The sequence below is a fragment of the Ailuropoda melanoleuca genome, chromosome 2 (assembly GCF_002007445.2).
Source record: "Ailuropoda melanoleuca isolate Jingjing chromosome 2, ASM200744v2, whole genome shotgun sequence".
NCBI classification, from domain to species: Eukaryota; Metazoa; Chordata; class Mammalia; order Carnivora; family Ursidae; genus Ailuropoda; species Ailuropoda melanoleuca.
The window spans coordinates 12,912,395-12,925,555 of record NC_048219.1 but is presented as its reverse complement, the minus strand read 5'-3'; the positions used below and the strand labels follow the sequence as shown (position 1 = coordinate 12,925,555).

Below are 13,161 nucleotides of genomic sequence, written 5' to 3'. Positions count from 1 at the left end.
ATATATGTCATCTGCAAATATCTTCTCCCATTCTGTAGGCTGCCTTTTAATTTTGTTGATTGTTTCCTTTGCTGTGCAGAGAAGATTTTTATCTCGATGAACTCCCATTAGTTCATTTTTGCTTTTGTTTCCCTTGCCTCTGGCGACATGTCTAGTAAGAAGTTGCTATGGCCTGGTGCCTGGGTGGCTCAGTCACTTAAGCATCTGCCTTCAGCTCAGGTCATGATCCTGGGGTGCTGGGATGGAGCCCCAAGTTGCAGGGAGCCTGCTTCTCCCTCTCCCTGCTGCTCCCCCTGCTTGTGCTCTCTCTCTCTGTCAAATAAATAAATAAATAAATAAATAAATAGATCTTAAGGAAAAAAAAAAAGTTGCTATGGCCGAGGCCAAAGAGGTTGCTGCCTGTGTTCTCCTCTAGGATTTTGATGGTTTCCTGTCACACATTTAGGTCTTTCATCTGTTTTGAATTTATTTTTGTGTATGGTGTAAGAAAGTGGTCCAGTTTTATTCTTCTGCATGTTGCTGTCCAGTTTTCCCAACACTATTTATTAAAGAGACTGTCTTTTTTCCATTGGATAGTGTTTCCTGCTTTGTCGAAGATCAGTTGACCATATAGTTGTGGGTTCTTACTTTACCTCTTGAAGATTATTATTGCTTTGTTTATGTGTTTGTTGATCCCTGGACTAAATCTGTAAAATCTGTCTTCCCTGTTAAATGTGTATTCATGAATTTTTTTTTTCTTTCTTGTTTTTATTTTTAAGCCTGGTTTCCAAGGGGGTTTGTCCTTGTGTCTGCATAGCTTAGTGTTCAGCCAGAGATTGTGCCCAATAACCTTGAGCCAGAAAGGCTTCTCTCTGCTTATGGTTCTATGTGTGGACTAGGGAGTACAAACTTCAGGCTGTTTTTCAGCCTACCGTGGATTTTACTTTTTTGCCATGCTCTCCCTTATGTTACTGCTCCACATGTGCATAGGCTCCATTGGCCAGAGAGGTGTGGGCAGCTCGAGGCCTCTTTGTCTCTGTTGTGCATGCGGTCACCTCTAGTTAACGGAGGATATGTGGAGAGCTTATCAGACCTTCTCTGGCTATCTCATCTTCTGGAACTCCTCTGTTAAATCCCTGCCTTGTCTTCCAGTCCATTGCTTGCCCCAAACAGTGCTGAAATCTCAGCTTAGCAGTGCTGCTGGCTATTCCTCTATTCCAGTTCTCCCTCCAGCTCCCCCCAGCCGCCCCACCCCCATTCTTGATACTATACGACAATGTTCCAAATTAAGTGAGCCCCTGTTGGCAGTGGCAACGAAGCAGCTGGTTTTCACAGCCTGCCTCACCCTGGTTGAACTATTGCAAGTGATAGAGCTGGGAACTTGAGTAATGGGAGCAGCCCCAGGCAAGGACACCATGGACTCATGCTGTTCAGTAATTTTCATGTATACGTTTCTTTGTTGTATACCTTTGATTGATTTTTCAGAGTGATGACGTGGTTGTTTTTGACAGTTTTGTCTAGCTTTATAGCCGTCTTGCCTGACACGCTGTCATGCTTGAAGCCAGGAGTCTGGAAAATTCTCCATCAGTCTAATTAACTCTTCAAATATTGCCGCTTCTATATTCTAGCTAGTGTCTCACCTGGAGCTCCTATTAGTTGTATGTGGGACCTTCTTATTCTTTCCTCCATGCATCTTAACGTCTCATTCATATTTTCCATCTCTTTGCCTCTCTATGCTGGGTGAGTTCCTCAGATGCATCATCTGATTTACCAATTTTCTCTTCAGTTGTGTGTCATCTACTATTTAACTCATTAATTGTGTTTTTAATTTGACTTTTTTTTCAGTTCTAGAAATCTGGTTTGGTTCCTTTTAAATCTTTCTAGTGTTCTTTTCAAAGTTTATATACTCTCCTTATGTTTTCAGTTTTATCTTTTAAGTTTTAGAAGTTTTAAGCATGGTTTATTTTATTTTCTTAAAATATTTTATGTATTTATTCATGAGAGACAGAGAGAGAAAGGGAGGCAGAGGCAGAGGGAGAAGCAGGCTCCCTGTGGAGCAGGGGCCCCGATGTGGGACTCAATCCCAGGACCCTGGGATCATGACTTGAGCTGAAGGCAGAAGCTTAACTGACTGAGCCACCCAGGTGCCCCAGAAGTTTTAAACGTAGTTTATAAGTTAATCTGTTTTAGCTAAGGTAACTCTAGCTGCTCTAACAGGTAAAGCTTGCATCCTCAGTGGCTTAACTTAATAAAAGCTTAGCTTTTGTTTATATCACAGTTTGCATGGCTTATCTCTTGCTACACAGCCTATTATCCTCAAACGTAGTGTCTTAAAGCAACAAATCCTTATTATCTCACCATTTCTGTGGGTCAGCAATATGAGTGCAGCTTAGGTGGGTGCCTTCTGAATCAGGTGACTCGCGGCTTCAGTCAAGGTGTTGGCCAGGGCTGTAGTCGTCTCAAGGCTTGATTGGAGGAATATTTGCTTCCTCACTTACTCGCGTGGCTGTTGTCAGGCCTCAGATCCGCACTGGCTATTGGCCAGAGTCATCAGTTTTTTGACATGTGGGACTCACCATAGGGCTACTCATACCATAATAGCTTGCTTCTCCCAGAGCAAAGACCCTGAGAGAAAGAGAGTGTCCAAGATGGAAGCCATAAGCTTTTTGTAATCTCATCTCAGAAGTGACATTCCACGTTCTATTCCTTAGGATGAGTCTAGTCCATACTCAAGATAAGGGGCCTACACAAGGGTGTTAATGCCAGGAGGTGGATATCATCAGGGGCTGCGTCAGGTCTGGTGTACCAAATGGTCTGGCGTGAACTCATTTTCAGTGGAACTTTGTGAGAATCCTGAACAGCCTGGGTTAGGAGTGGATCCCTCAGAAAATATTTTGCAGTTGCTTCTGTTATACTATTCTTTGTTTGGGACCGTTTTCTGTTAATTTTTAACTTGCAAGGAGGTGTCTGGGCCATGCAGGCCCACAGGCCCACAGAATTCTGTGTCTATGTGAAGACCAGCTTATGGGTACAAAAATCGTAGGAGATTACCTACTTTTCCCTCCCTCCAGTGCCTAGACTGCAGACTAGCTTCTTGTCATCAGTCTGTGCTGATAATTGATTTTTTTTAGTCTACCATTCATGAAAGGTTTCCCCNAAGAGGAGCCTGATGCGAGGCTCGATCCCAGAACGCTGGGATCACGCCCTGAGCTGAAGGCAGACGCTTAACCGCTGTGCCACCCAGGCGCCCCAGGAGGTTCTCATTTCTAATGCTGTGTTTCATGTGGACCCAACGCCTTACTTACTCCTACACCCAAGTGGGTGTTAATCTCTAAGCTCTTTGGTCCCTCAGACCAGCAGCCTGTGCCTCCATCTCCCACCACCACTGGGCTGTTTGCAGCACTGACTCACACAGTTAATATGCTGATTTTCCAGTCTCCTCTTTGCTTTTGTCCCCTGGGGACATATTTCGCTTTCTTGTGAGCTCAGCTATGCATATAAAACATTTCTTATATTTTATCCAGTGTTTTAGAGTGTTTTGAAATGGGAGTGATTTCCAAGGTTAGCTAAACTAAATGACACAGGTAAAGTATACAGGATGTTGTCCAGCTCCCAGACGAACCCACTGGCTCTAGCACAGACAATTTTCAGTTATACCCAAGCAAAGTATTTTCTTCTAAATATCCCACATCCTTGGAACTATTTACTGATCCTGAGTCTGGCTTGGACAGAGGCTAAGGTTCCCGTTTTCTAAGAGGATCCTTTGACTTTGACTCTACTGAAAGTGGGTCTGAGGGCAGCAGGTTGGAAGGCCGTGCAGGGATAATAGGAGAATTCACAGCACAATGTTACAGTTTTATAATCATAATACAGTAAAGATCAACACAGATGCAATATTCCTCTGGGAGTCTGTAGAAGTCCGTGTTTCCCTTGGGTCCTGGTCCCTTGTGAGAACTTCAGAAGCTCCTCTTCTCCAGTAGAGATGGCAAGCATGTGGCCCCAGGGAGTTTCTCATCCTCCCTCTGTCTGCCTTGGATGGAGTTGGTCATAAGAATAGCGTATAGTTGGGATTTCAAGAGCTTTGGAGACCCTGGGAAGGAGAGGCCTCTGAAAAGTATTGTCACTGTGATTTAAGAACCTCTTACTACTAGTAATAGTCCATTATGTTTATTGAGCACCTGCTATATGCCAGATATTGTGCCTAATACTTTACACACGGAAGAGGCTTGGAGATACAGAGATAAGCTGCAGAATGAGATTCCTTCCATTTGCAGTATCTAGAGTTGAGACCAGAATGCTCTCTATTGGGGTTAGATCAACTGTTCCGTGCCCCAGGAAGGATCCTCTGAGCTGGATTGGTTCTAGTTGGGGAGTATCTTGAGCCTGGCCTAGAAATAGCAGAAGTTAGGTCAGTTTCTGAGCTTCAGGAAATACCCAGGCACTGCTGGTCCTTCGTACCCCAGGGGTCCAGAGATAGGAAACTGAGACGTGCACTTGCAGAGGGTTGTGGTGAAAGCCACAGCTGCCACAGGACTGTGGCTTGTGCCACACATGGCACAACTTCACTTCTACAGGATCTTGAATTGATTTTTCCATGACCCACAATTTCTGTACACTTGTAATGAAGTTCCTTTAGAAAAAGCTGCAGAAAGAGGTCCAGACACCCCTTCTTGATTACCGGGCCCACACGGGAACCACTGATCTGAATTTCCAGCAAATTTTGTCCCTGAGCTTCTAGGCAGCCAAAGCAAAGAGAGGCATATAGTTAGAGAGCCCAGGGCTCAGGTCCTTGGGGTGGAGCTTGAGTTAATGTAGGTTTAAAAGGTCCCCAGCAGATTCTGATTCAGCCTAGCAAAAGAGCCAGGAAACCTGGCATTTGACTTGAGTAAATCACTTACAAGCTGGGCATTGTTGGTCTATTCATCTGCCCCCTCTGAGCCTTAGTTTGCCTCTCAGTAGAACTGGATGGAAATTTCTGCTCAATTTGGGGTAGAATTTAGTGATATCATGTTACGCATTGGAGGCGGAGTTATGGACACGTTGAGCTGCACTTTACCCGTGGATCAAGCCACGACTTTATCTGTGGGTTGCACATAAGTATGACGCTATGACTCCTTCCTGGGAGATGTCATGAGACGCAGCCATGGGACATCTGCTACCACATTTACCATGTGGGTGCTACTGAGGACTTGCCCTCGACTTCATCCACGGGCCTCTACATAATCACTCGGCGGGGGCGGGGGGCGGGGAGGGATTTCTCTCGGGCTCAGTAACAGGAACCGTTGTGGTTCTCATGAGTGCTGGCCTATTTCCAGGTAGGTCCTGAGACCTTCACATGCCACTGACTGAGGGCTTGGTGTGTACCAGTACCCGTACCAAGTGCCTCCCGTGTTTTTCTTCGAGTCCCCTAAATAGCCCCATGAAGATGGTACCATTATCATTCCCATCAAGCAGGTGATTCAGCTGAGGCCCCAAAGCTTCAAGTACTTTTCCCAGGCCACAGTACTAGGAGGGAGCAGAGCCAACTCTTAAGTCTTGGTGGGTCTCCCTCCATAGGCTATGCCGGCAACCTGCAGGCAATACTCCTTGATGCTTTGGAAGCTCAGGGTCAAATGTGCACCCATGTGCTCTGGGGGTAGAGCTTGTCCCTGGGACCACCCACCTTTACTTTTCCTTTGTGCTACTTTCCTCATATAATATGAACAGAAGCTGCATTCTCCACGGTATATTTAGTCTTCGTGCAGCGCTCCGGGACACGGTTCCACGAGCGGAGTTTTTGTTTTGCCTTTTTCTTAGTTGCTTTAATTTTTTTACGCACCATGGATCCTGTACCACAAAATATCAAGACAAAAACAAGAACCTCAGTCAGCAATGGCTGAACTTGCCTTAGAGGATGAGGGCAGGGAAGGAACCAGCAGGCCAAATCAGAACCCTAGTTAGTGGGCAGAAGGTGGGAGAAGGCTTGGAACACTTGTAGGTTAATAATTTTTGCTCCATCACTTACCCATTAATTTCTGCCCAGCCCCATGGTATGTATCTCTATAGGTTGCTGTCAGTCAGTTTTGTAACGGAAGGGATCATAAATCATCAAATAAAAGGTGGGCTTCCCTGCAACTCCCCACCTCCAGACTGGGCTGGAGGGTGGATGTCCCTGGCCTTCTCCCTCAGGGTTAGGTGTGAGAAATGTGAGGGGCTGGACGAAGTGGAGAGGAAGATGGGGTGGTCCCAGGAGTCTGGGAGAGGCATAGATGGGCTGGAGGGAGGAGTATTTCGAGGAAAGGCTAGACCCCAAGACCCCCGAGGCAGGCCTGGAGAGCAGCACAGGGCAGAGGGGCCTCCGTCTCTCTTTGCACAGAGTGGGGGTTTCTTTTCGCCCAAAGGCAGAGGAGTCACCCAGAGACCGGCTTTGCACATGTGGATGTATTGCTAAGGCAAAGCGCCTCAGAGATACCCGCTTCCGTCCCAGCACCCCCGTAACTATTCTCCCGACCCCTGCCCGCAGCTCAGTGAGGAGCTGAACCAGCAGCTGGAGGCCGTGTGCGGGTCCGTGTTTGGGGAGCTCGAGTCCCAGGCGGTGGATGCCCTGGACCTGCCCGGCTGTTTCCGTATGCGGAGCCACAGCTACCTCCGGGCCATCCAGGCCGGCTGCTCTCAAGACGACGACTGCCTGCCCCTCCTTGCTGCCCCTGCCTCTGTCTCAGGGAGGCCCGGCTCCTGTGAGTGTGCCCTGTCTGCCCCTGGCCCGGCCCTAGGTTGGAGAGCGCCCTGGGTTCCGGTGCCGGCCCTCGCTACACCCGTGCTGTGTGACCTTGGGCAGCTGGCTTGCCTCTCTGGGCCGGGTGATGGGGAGAACAAACCTTGGCCCGTGGTGTCCGCGTGCCTGCTGGGTCCCTCCGGCGCCGGGTGGGTGTGGGGTGGAGGGCCACAGACACCCGCCGGGACGCGTTTCTCACCCGCTGCGTTTCTGCGTTCCTGGCCCCAGCCTTCAACTTCCGAAAGGCCCCGTCCCCCATCCCGCCGGGGAGCCAGGCCCCGCCCCGCATCTCCATCACCGCCCAGAGCAGCACCGACTCCGCCCACGAGAGCTTCACGGCCCCTGAGGGCCCGGCCCGGCGCTGCAGCTCCGCGGACGGGCTGGACGGCCCCGCCATGGGTGCGCGCACCCTGGAGTTGGCGCCGGTGCCACCCCGGGCCAGCCCCAAGCCCCCTACACTCATCATCAAGACCATTCCCGGCAGGGAGGAGCTGCGGAGCCTGGCGCGGCAGCGGAAGTGGCGGCCATCCATAGGGGTGCAGGTATGGAAGGAGGGGGTGCCGAAGCGAGCTCAGGCCCCGGCCCTTTGGGGACGGCTTGAGGGCGTCGGTGCGGTTGCTCTGAGCTGCACGTAGACCCTGTGGCTGGTCATCGACAGGGCTGGCACGAGCAGTGCCAGCCCCACGCCCTTGTCGCTTGTCCCGGAAACATCACCTCTCCTGGGGAGTGGAGAGGGGTGGCCAGTTTGACGCCTCTGACCTCCTGGGTCTCTTTTCTTGTTCCGGCAGACTGTCTTTGCAGCATCGGCCCATGGGCTTGGCGCCTTAGCTTCTGCTCACCTGTCTCCCACAGGGCGGGCTTGTGTCCCTGGTCTTGTCCCCGGTCTAGCCCCTGCCACTGACTCCCCCAATCCTGCCCCCAGGTGGAGACTATCTCAGACTCGGACACTGAGAACAGGAGTCGAAGAGAGTTCCACTCTATCGGCGTCCAGGTGGAAGAGGACAAGAGGTAGGTCTGGGTGGGGCCCGCCCCGGCTTCCTTGGGGGAGAAGAGGAGAGAGGACCGCATGATGCCCTCCTAGGTCCCGTCTGCCTGTACACCGTCTCTTTCTGGACGGGAGACCAAGCCCTTCTGATGGGGAGCAGTTGCAAGGTCGTCTCCTCAGAGATGTCACCAGGGCAGTCATCAGACCTAAAGTGAGTTCTCCTTGTACCCGTGCCTGTCCGGGGTGCTCCGAGGCGACAGGAGTGGTTGGAGGAAGGGGGCAGTAGGGAGAGGACAGTAGGGAGAGGCTGAGCAGGCCTTCAACAATGGTTGTTTACGGGGGATAACGGGATTTTTCCAGTCCCTCGTTGCTGCCCGTGGTGTACAAGTATGTGAGCTCAAAAAGAAACAAATAAACATGAAGATTGCCTCTCAGGGGCCCCTGACGAGTGTAACACTCCTCCTCGCTTGGCTCACACAAGCATTAACCAGTCAGGGGTACCTATTGTATGCCCGAGTCTGCGATGTACCCGAGATGGTAGAATTACCAGCAGCCACTCTTCTGGCATCACGTGGCCTCAGAAACACCGTTTCCTTAATTTCCAGCTGAAAAGTTAGCATTTCCAGCTCTGGAGGGGTTACTGGGAGGAGTCCGTCAGTCTTTGGCTTCCTGTGGGAAGACGCTTTCTCTAATGACCATGTGGCAGTGTCTCGGTGGCCCATCTGCCCTCTGGGCTGCAGTGCCACCAGGCCAGTGGCCCTAAGTAGGATGGCTGTAAGGTCATCTGTGTTTCCCAGGAGGAAGAAAACTAGAGTCCTAGTAGCAGCCCCTCATAGATCTGTTCCCAGTCACCATTGTCGGGCCTTTTGCCTTCCCCTAAAGTTCCCCTAGCTGTTTCTGGAAGTCCCTGGGAGTATCGTGTGTGTGCCCGATCAAGGCTTTTTGGGGTTCCTGTGGGATTCACCATTTTTCTCCATGCACACTCCAGCTCCGTGTGGTTTCATAATGCCTCCATCAAGGGTGATAGATAGTTGCCTTATTTCCCGCATCATTCCTGAAGCTACCGTCCTCCAAACTCTCTTTTTTAAAAAAAGATTTATTTATCGGGGCCCCTGGGTAGTTCAGTCGGTTAAGTGTCTTGACTCTTGGTTTCAGCTCAGGTCGTGATCTCAGGGTTGGGGGATTGAGCCCTGCGTGGGGCTCCGTGTTCATCAGGGAGTCTGCTTGGCTCTCTCCCCCCTCAAATAAATAAATAAATAAATAAATAAATAAGTTTTTAAAGATCTTATTTATTTGAGAGAGAGAGAGAGTGTGGGGAAGGGCAGAGGGAGAGTATCTTCAAGCAGACTCCTTGCTGAGCCAGGAGCCCGACTTAGGGCTCAATCCCACAGTCCATGAGATCATGACCTGAGCCAAAACCAAGAGTCAGATGCTTAACCGACTGAGACAACCAGGCGCCCCTCCTTCAAACTCTTAACATTCCTCAAAGATTCCAGAAAAGTAGCACTTTATGGCAAACCCAGTTTGCAAGTCCATGACCTGGGTTCTTGAGAGGTGGGGTAGGAGTCATGGAGAGATGTAGCTTTGTGATGAGAACTCTTCCCCCAACTCTGTTACTGCCCCGGGGACCATAAACCAAGCCCATTACCCCCACTCACTCCCTTATAAGGCTTCTTGGTCCCTCATTCAGTTAGACCCCTAGGGGTCCCCCTATTCTTCCTAACAAGCCTGAATCCTGGGAAGAGTGCAGTAGGCATTCTACTGAGATTCAGGCGAAGTCAGCAAACTCCATCATTTGTTCATTCATTCATTCTGAAAAATACTGATTGAGCATCTGTTATATGACCGTTCCCGTTAAAATCTCAGGGAAACATCAAAGAAATGAGTCTTGCCCTCATAGAAGTTATGGTCTCGAAGGGAATTGAGGCAATGAATAAATGACCCACAACTAAAAATATGATTATACATTATGGTACAATATGTCATGGGATATTATTACATGTTATGGCGGGACTATGAAAGAAAAAAACTAAGAGAGAAGGGATCTTATTTGGGGTAAGCAGGTGACATTTAAGCTGAGACTCGAGGATTGACTAGGAACACTCAGGTGATGATTGGGGGTGGAAGTGTTGCAGGAAGAGGGAAGAGCATGTATGAAAGCGCTACAGCAGGACAGTTTGACACGCATCAGGAACCGAAAGAAGGTTCTGGGGAATTTCCTGTGGAATGGGATGGGCCAGTGGTGAGGGAGTGGATCAGAGAATAGGCAGGCTCCAGGTCATGCAGAGAATGGGTATGATAAAGAACTGGAATTTAATTATGACTGATGAGTAGCCATTAAAAGGTGAAAGGAGCATGACAGGGTCTAATTTATGTTTACAAAAGATCACTAGCTGCTAAGTGGAGAATGGATTTGAGGGAAATAATTGTGAGTGCAGGGAGGCTAGTGAGCTGGAATGTTTCCTGATTCAGAAGAAAGGTGACGGTCTTTTGCATTATGGAGGATCCTTTTTTTCTATTGTATTTTATAATTGGGCACTACTAGTGTATGGGAGAACGTAAGGCTTTATACAGTGATTTTGTATTCACCAGCTTCGCTGCTGTCTCTTATTGGGACTTTTAGTTTACCTGAAAATCATGATGGGTTTGAGTCAGGCATGTTCTCTGTAAATGAGGGTATTTCTTTCTTTTTTTTTTAAATTTAAATTCAATTAATTAACATATAATGTATTATTGGTTTCAGAGGTAGAAGTCAGTGATTCATCAGTCTTATGTAACACCCAGTGCTCATTACATCCCGTGCCCTCCTTAATGTCCATCACCCAGTTACCGCACCCCCCCACCCCACCCCTCCAGCAACCCTGTTTGTTTCCTATGATTAACAGTCTCTTGTGATTTGTCTCCCTTTCTGATTTTGTCCTGTTTTATTTTTTCAAATGAGGATATGTCTTCCTTTCTTTTATTTTGAGAGAGAGTGAGCGAGCAAGAGAGTATATGTGTGAGCGGGGGTGGGGGCATGCAGAGGGAGAGAGAGAATCTTAAGCAGGCTCCATCCTGGGTGTGACATGGGTCCTGATCTCACAACCCTGAGATCATGACCTGAGCCAAAATCAAGAGTTAATTGCCTGAGCCACGCAGGTGCCCCTAGGATGATATCTCTTTTAAATCCATATTCTTTTAACTTCTTTTTCTTGCAATAATGTACTGAATAGGACTTCTAGTTCACTGTTGAGTGGAGCAGTCTTGTCCCATTCCTGACATTAGTGGATATCTTCTCAAATCCTACTCATAAGTAAAACGATGTTTGGTACAGATTTTGTTGGGTACTATTTATCAGGTTAAGGAAATTCCATTCTGTTTGTAGCTGGCTAAAAGATTTTACGTTTATTTCTTTTTAAACAGAAAATGAGAGTGGAATTTTATTGAATGCTTTTCCAGAATCTACTTAGATGATCATAGATTTTCTCCTTTCATCTGTAATGTGAATTAGATTAATAGATTTTCCGTGTTGATCCATTCTTTCATTGCTGGGATGAACCCTGCTCGATACTATTATCTGTTTGGAGGAAGTTCGGCTGTAACAGGACCTCAGTAGTCTCCTCAGTGCATTTCTCTCACTTAGAAAAAGAAGGAGCATGGAGGTCCAAGGGCAGTGTCAGGATCTCTCTTGCCGTTCTTTCGCTCTGTGTATCACCTCCATCCCAGGAGTGGAAGCCCAAGCTGCAGCCATCCTGCCTGCGCTCTGAGAAGTACCAAGGAGGAGGGGAGGAGGAATGCGGTGCTGCCTCTTAAAAAAGATTCCCTGAAAGTTACACCCAACACTCTCACCTCCATCGCATTGCCCGAAACCAAATGATGTGGTGGCATCCAGTGGCAAGGGAGGCTGTGGCAGACAGTCTCCGTTGAGAAGCAGTGCGCAAAGAGCAGGGCACGTACGTAAAGATCAGGGTGCTTATGGCCAAAGACAAAGAGAAGAATGGGCATACGGAAGTCCAGCAGTGTTGGTCACGGTCCTGCTGTGTTATTTTTACGTACGTGACTGGAATTTTGAATAGCTGTTACTGTAAGATTTTTATAATCTGTGTCCATAAGTGATATTAGCTGACGAGTTTGCTTTATTATGCTTATTCAGTTCAGGTATTTAGGTGATGCTGGACTCCTAAAATGAATTTGCTAGCGTTCTCTCTCTCTCCCTTGGAACAATTTGTGTAACGTAGGAATTGTCTATTCCTTGAAGGTTGGGTAAAAGTTGCCTATAAAACTATCTAGGCCTGATGCCTTTTGGGGATAGGAGAAACTTATGGAATCACAGCTTCAGTTTCTTTCATGGTTATTGACCTGTTCGGGTTTTCTTTTTCTTCTTGAGTCAATTTTGGTGATTTATATTTTTCTAAAAAAATGGACCATTTTACAAAAATGAGTTTTAAAAAATTTTTGGCACGAATATTCTTTGTCCTAGTAGTATGATTTTGTTAAGTTTTTATTGTATCTGTAGCTTTTCATTCCTGATACCATATATGAATGTCTTACCTCTGTTTCATGATCAGTCTTATCTGAGGTTTGTCTATTTTATCATTTTAATATATTCTGTTTTATTTACAAAAAATTATTTTATTTTATTTTTTTAGAGAGAGAGAGGGAGAGAGCACATGTGCAAGTGGGTGGGATGGGGCAGAGGGAGAGGGAGAGAGAGAATATTAAGCAGGCTCCTTGCCCAGCATGGAGCCCAATGAAGGGTTTGATCTCAAGACCCTAAGATCATGACCTGAGCTGAAACCAAGAGTCAGGTGGTTAACTGACTGAGCCATCCAGGTGCCCCTTTAATAGTACATATATATATAAGTGTGTGTGCGTGTATGCATATACATACGTACACACATATGTATGTCTATGTATACACATCTGTATGTATGTATATGTGTGTATGTATATAGATATATGTATATTCACACACATATTTAAAGATTTATTTATTTATTTTAGAGAGAAAGAGATCAAGAGCATTAGTGGGGTGAAGGGCAGCGAGGGAGAGGGAGAGAATCTCAAGCAGACTCCTCACTGAGCGGGGAGCCCGATGCAGGGGCTTGATCTCGCAACCTGGAGATCATGACCCCAACCGAAATCAAGAGTCTGATGCTTAACTGACTGAGCCACTAAAGTGCCCCTTTATATATATATATATATATATTTTTTTTTAAATTTTAAATTCAATTAACTAACATATAATATATTATTGGTTTCAGAGGTACAGGTCTGTGATTCATCAGTCTTTTTTTTTTTTTTCTATCAGTCTTATATAATACCCAGTGCTCATTACATCACATGCCCTCCTTAATGTCCATCACCTAGTTACCCCATCCCTTAACCCCTCCCCTTAATACATTTTTAAAGTTATATTTTATTGGTCTTTAAAAAAACTTGCTTTTGGATTTGGTTAGCATCT

General features: G+C 47.2%; 1 protein-coding gene across 2 annotated transcripts in view; it reads left to right on the top strand.

The window, feature by feature from the left end:
• Window positions 1–13,161, top strand: part of DLGAP3 (DLG associated protein 3) — a 57,530-nt gene that overhangs the window by 30,033 nt on the left and 14,336 nt on the right. For both annotated transcript variants that reach the window (XM_034648908.1, XM_034648904.1), the window contains 3 exons: window positions 6,482–6,695; window positions 6,962–7,275; window positions 7,656–7,741. In XM_034648908.1, coding sequence (XP_034504799.1) covers window positions 6,482–6,695; window positions 6,962–7,275; window positions 7,656–7,741 — 614 coding nt within the window. The remainder of the gene's footprint in view (window positions 1–6,481; window positions 6,696–6,961; window positions 7,276–7,655; window positions 7,742–13,161) is intronic.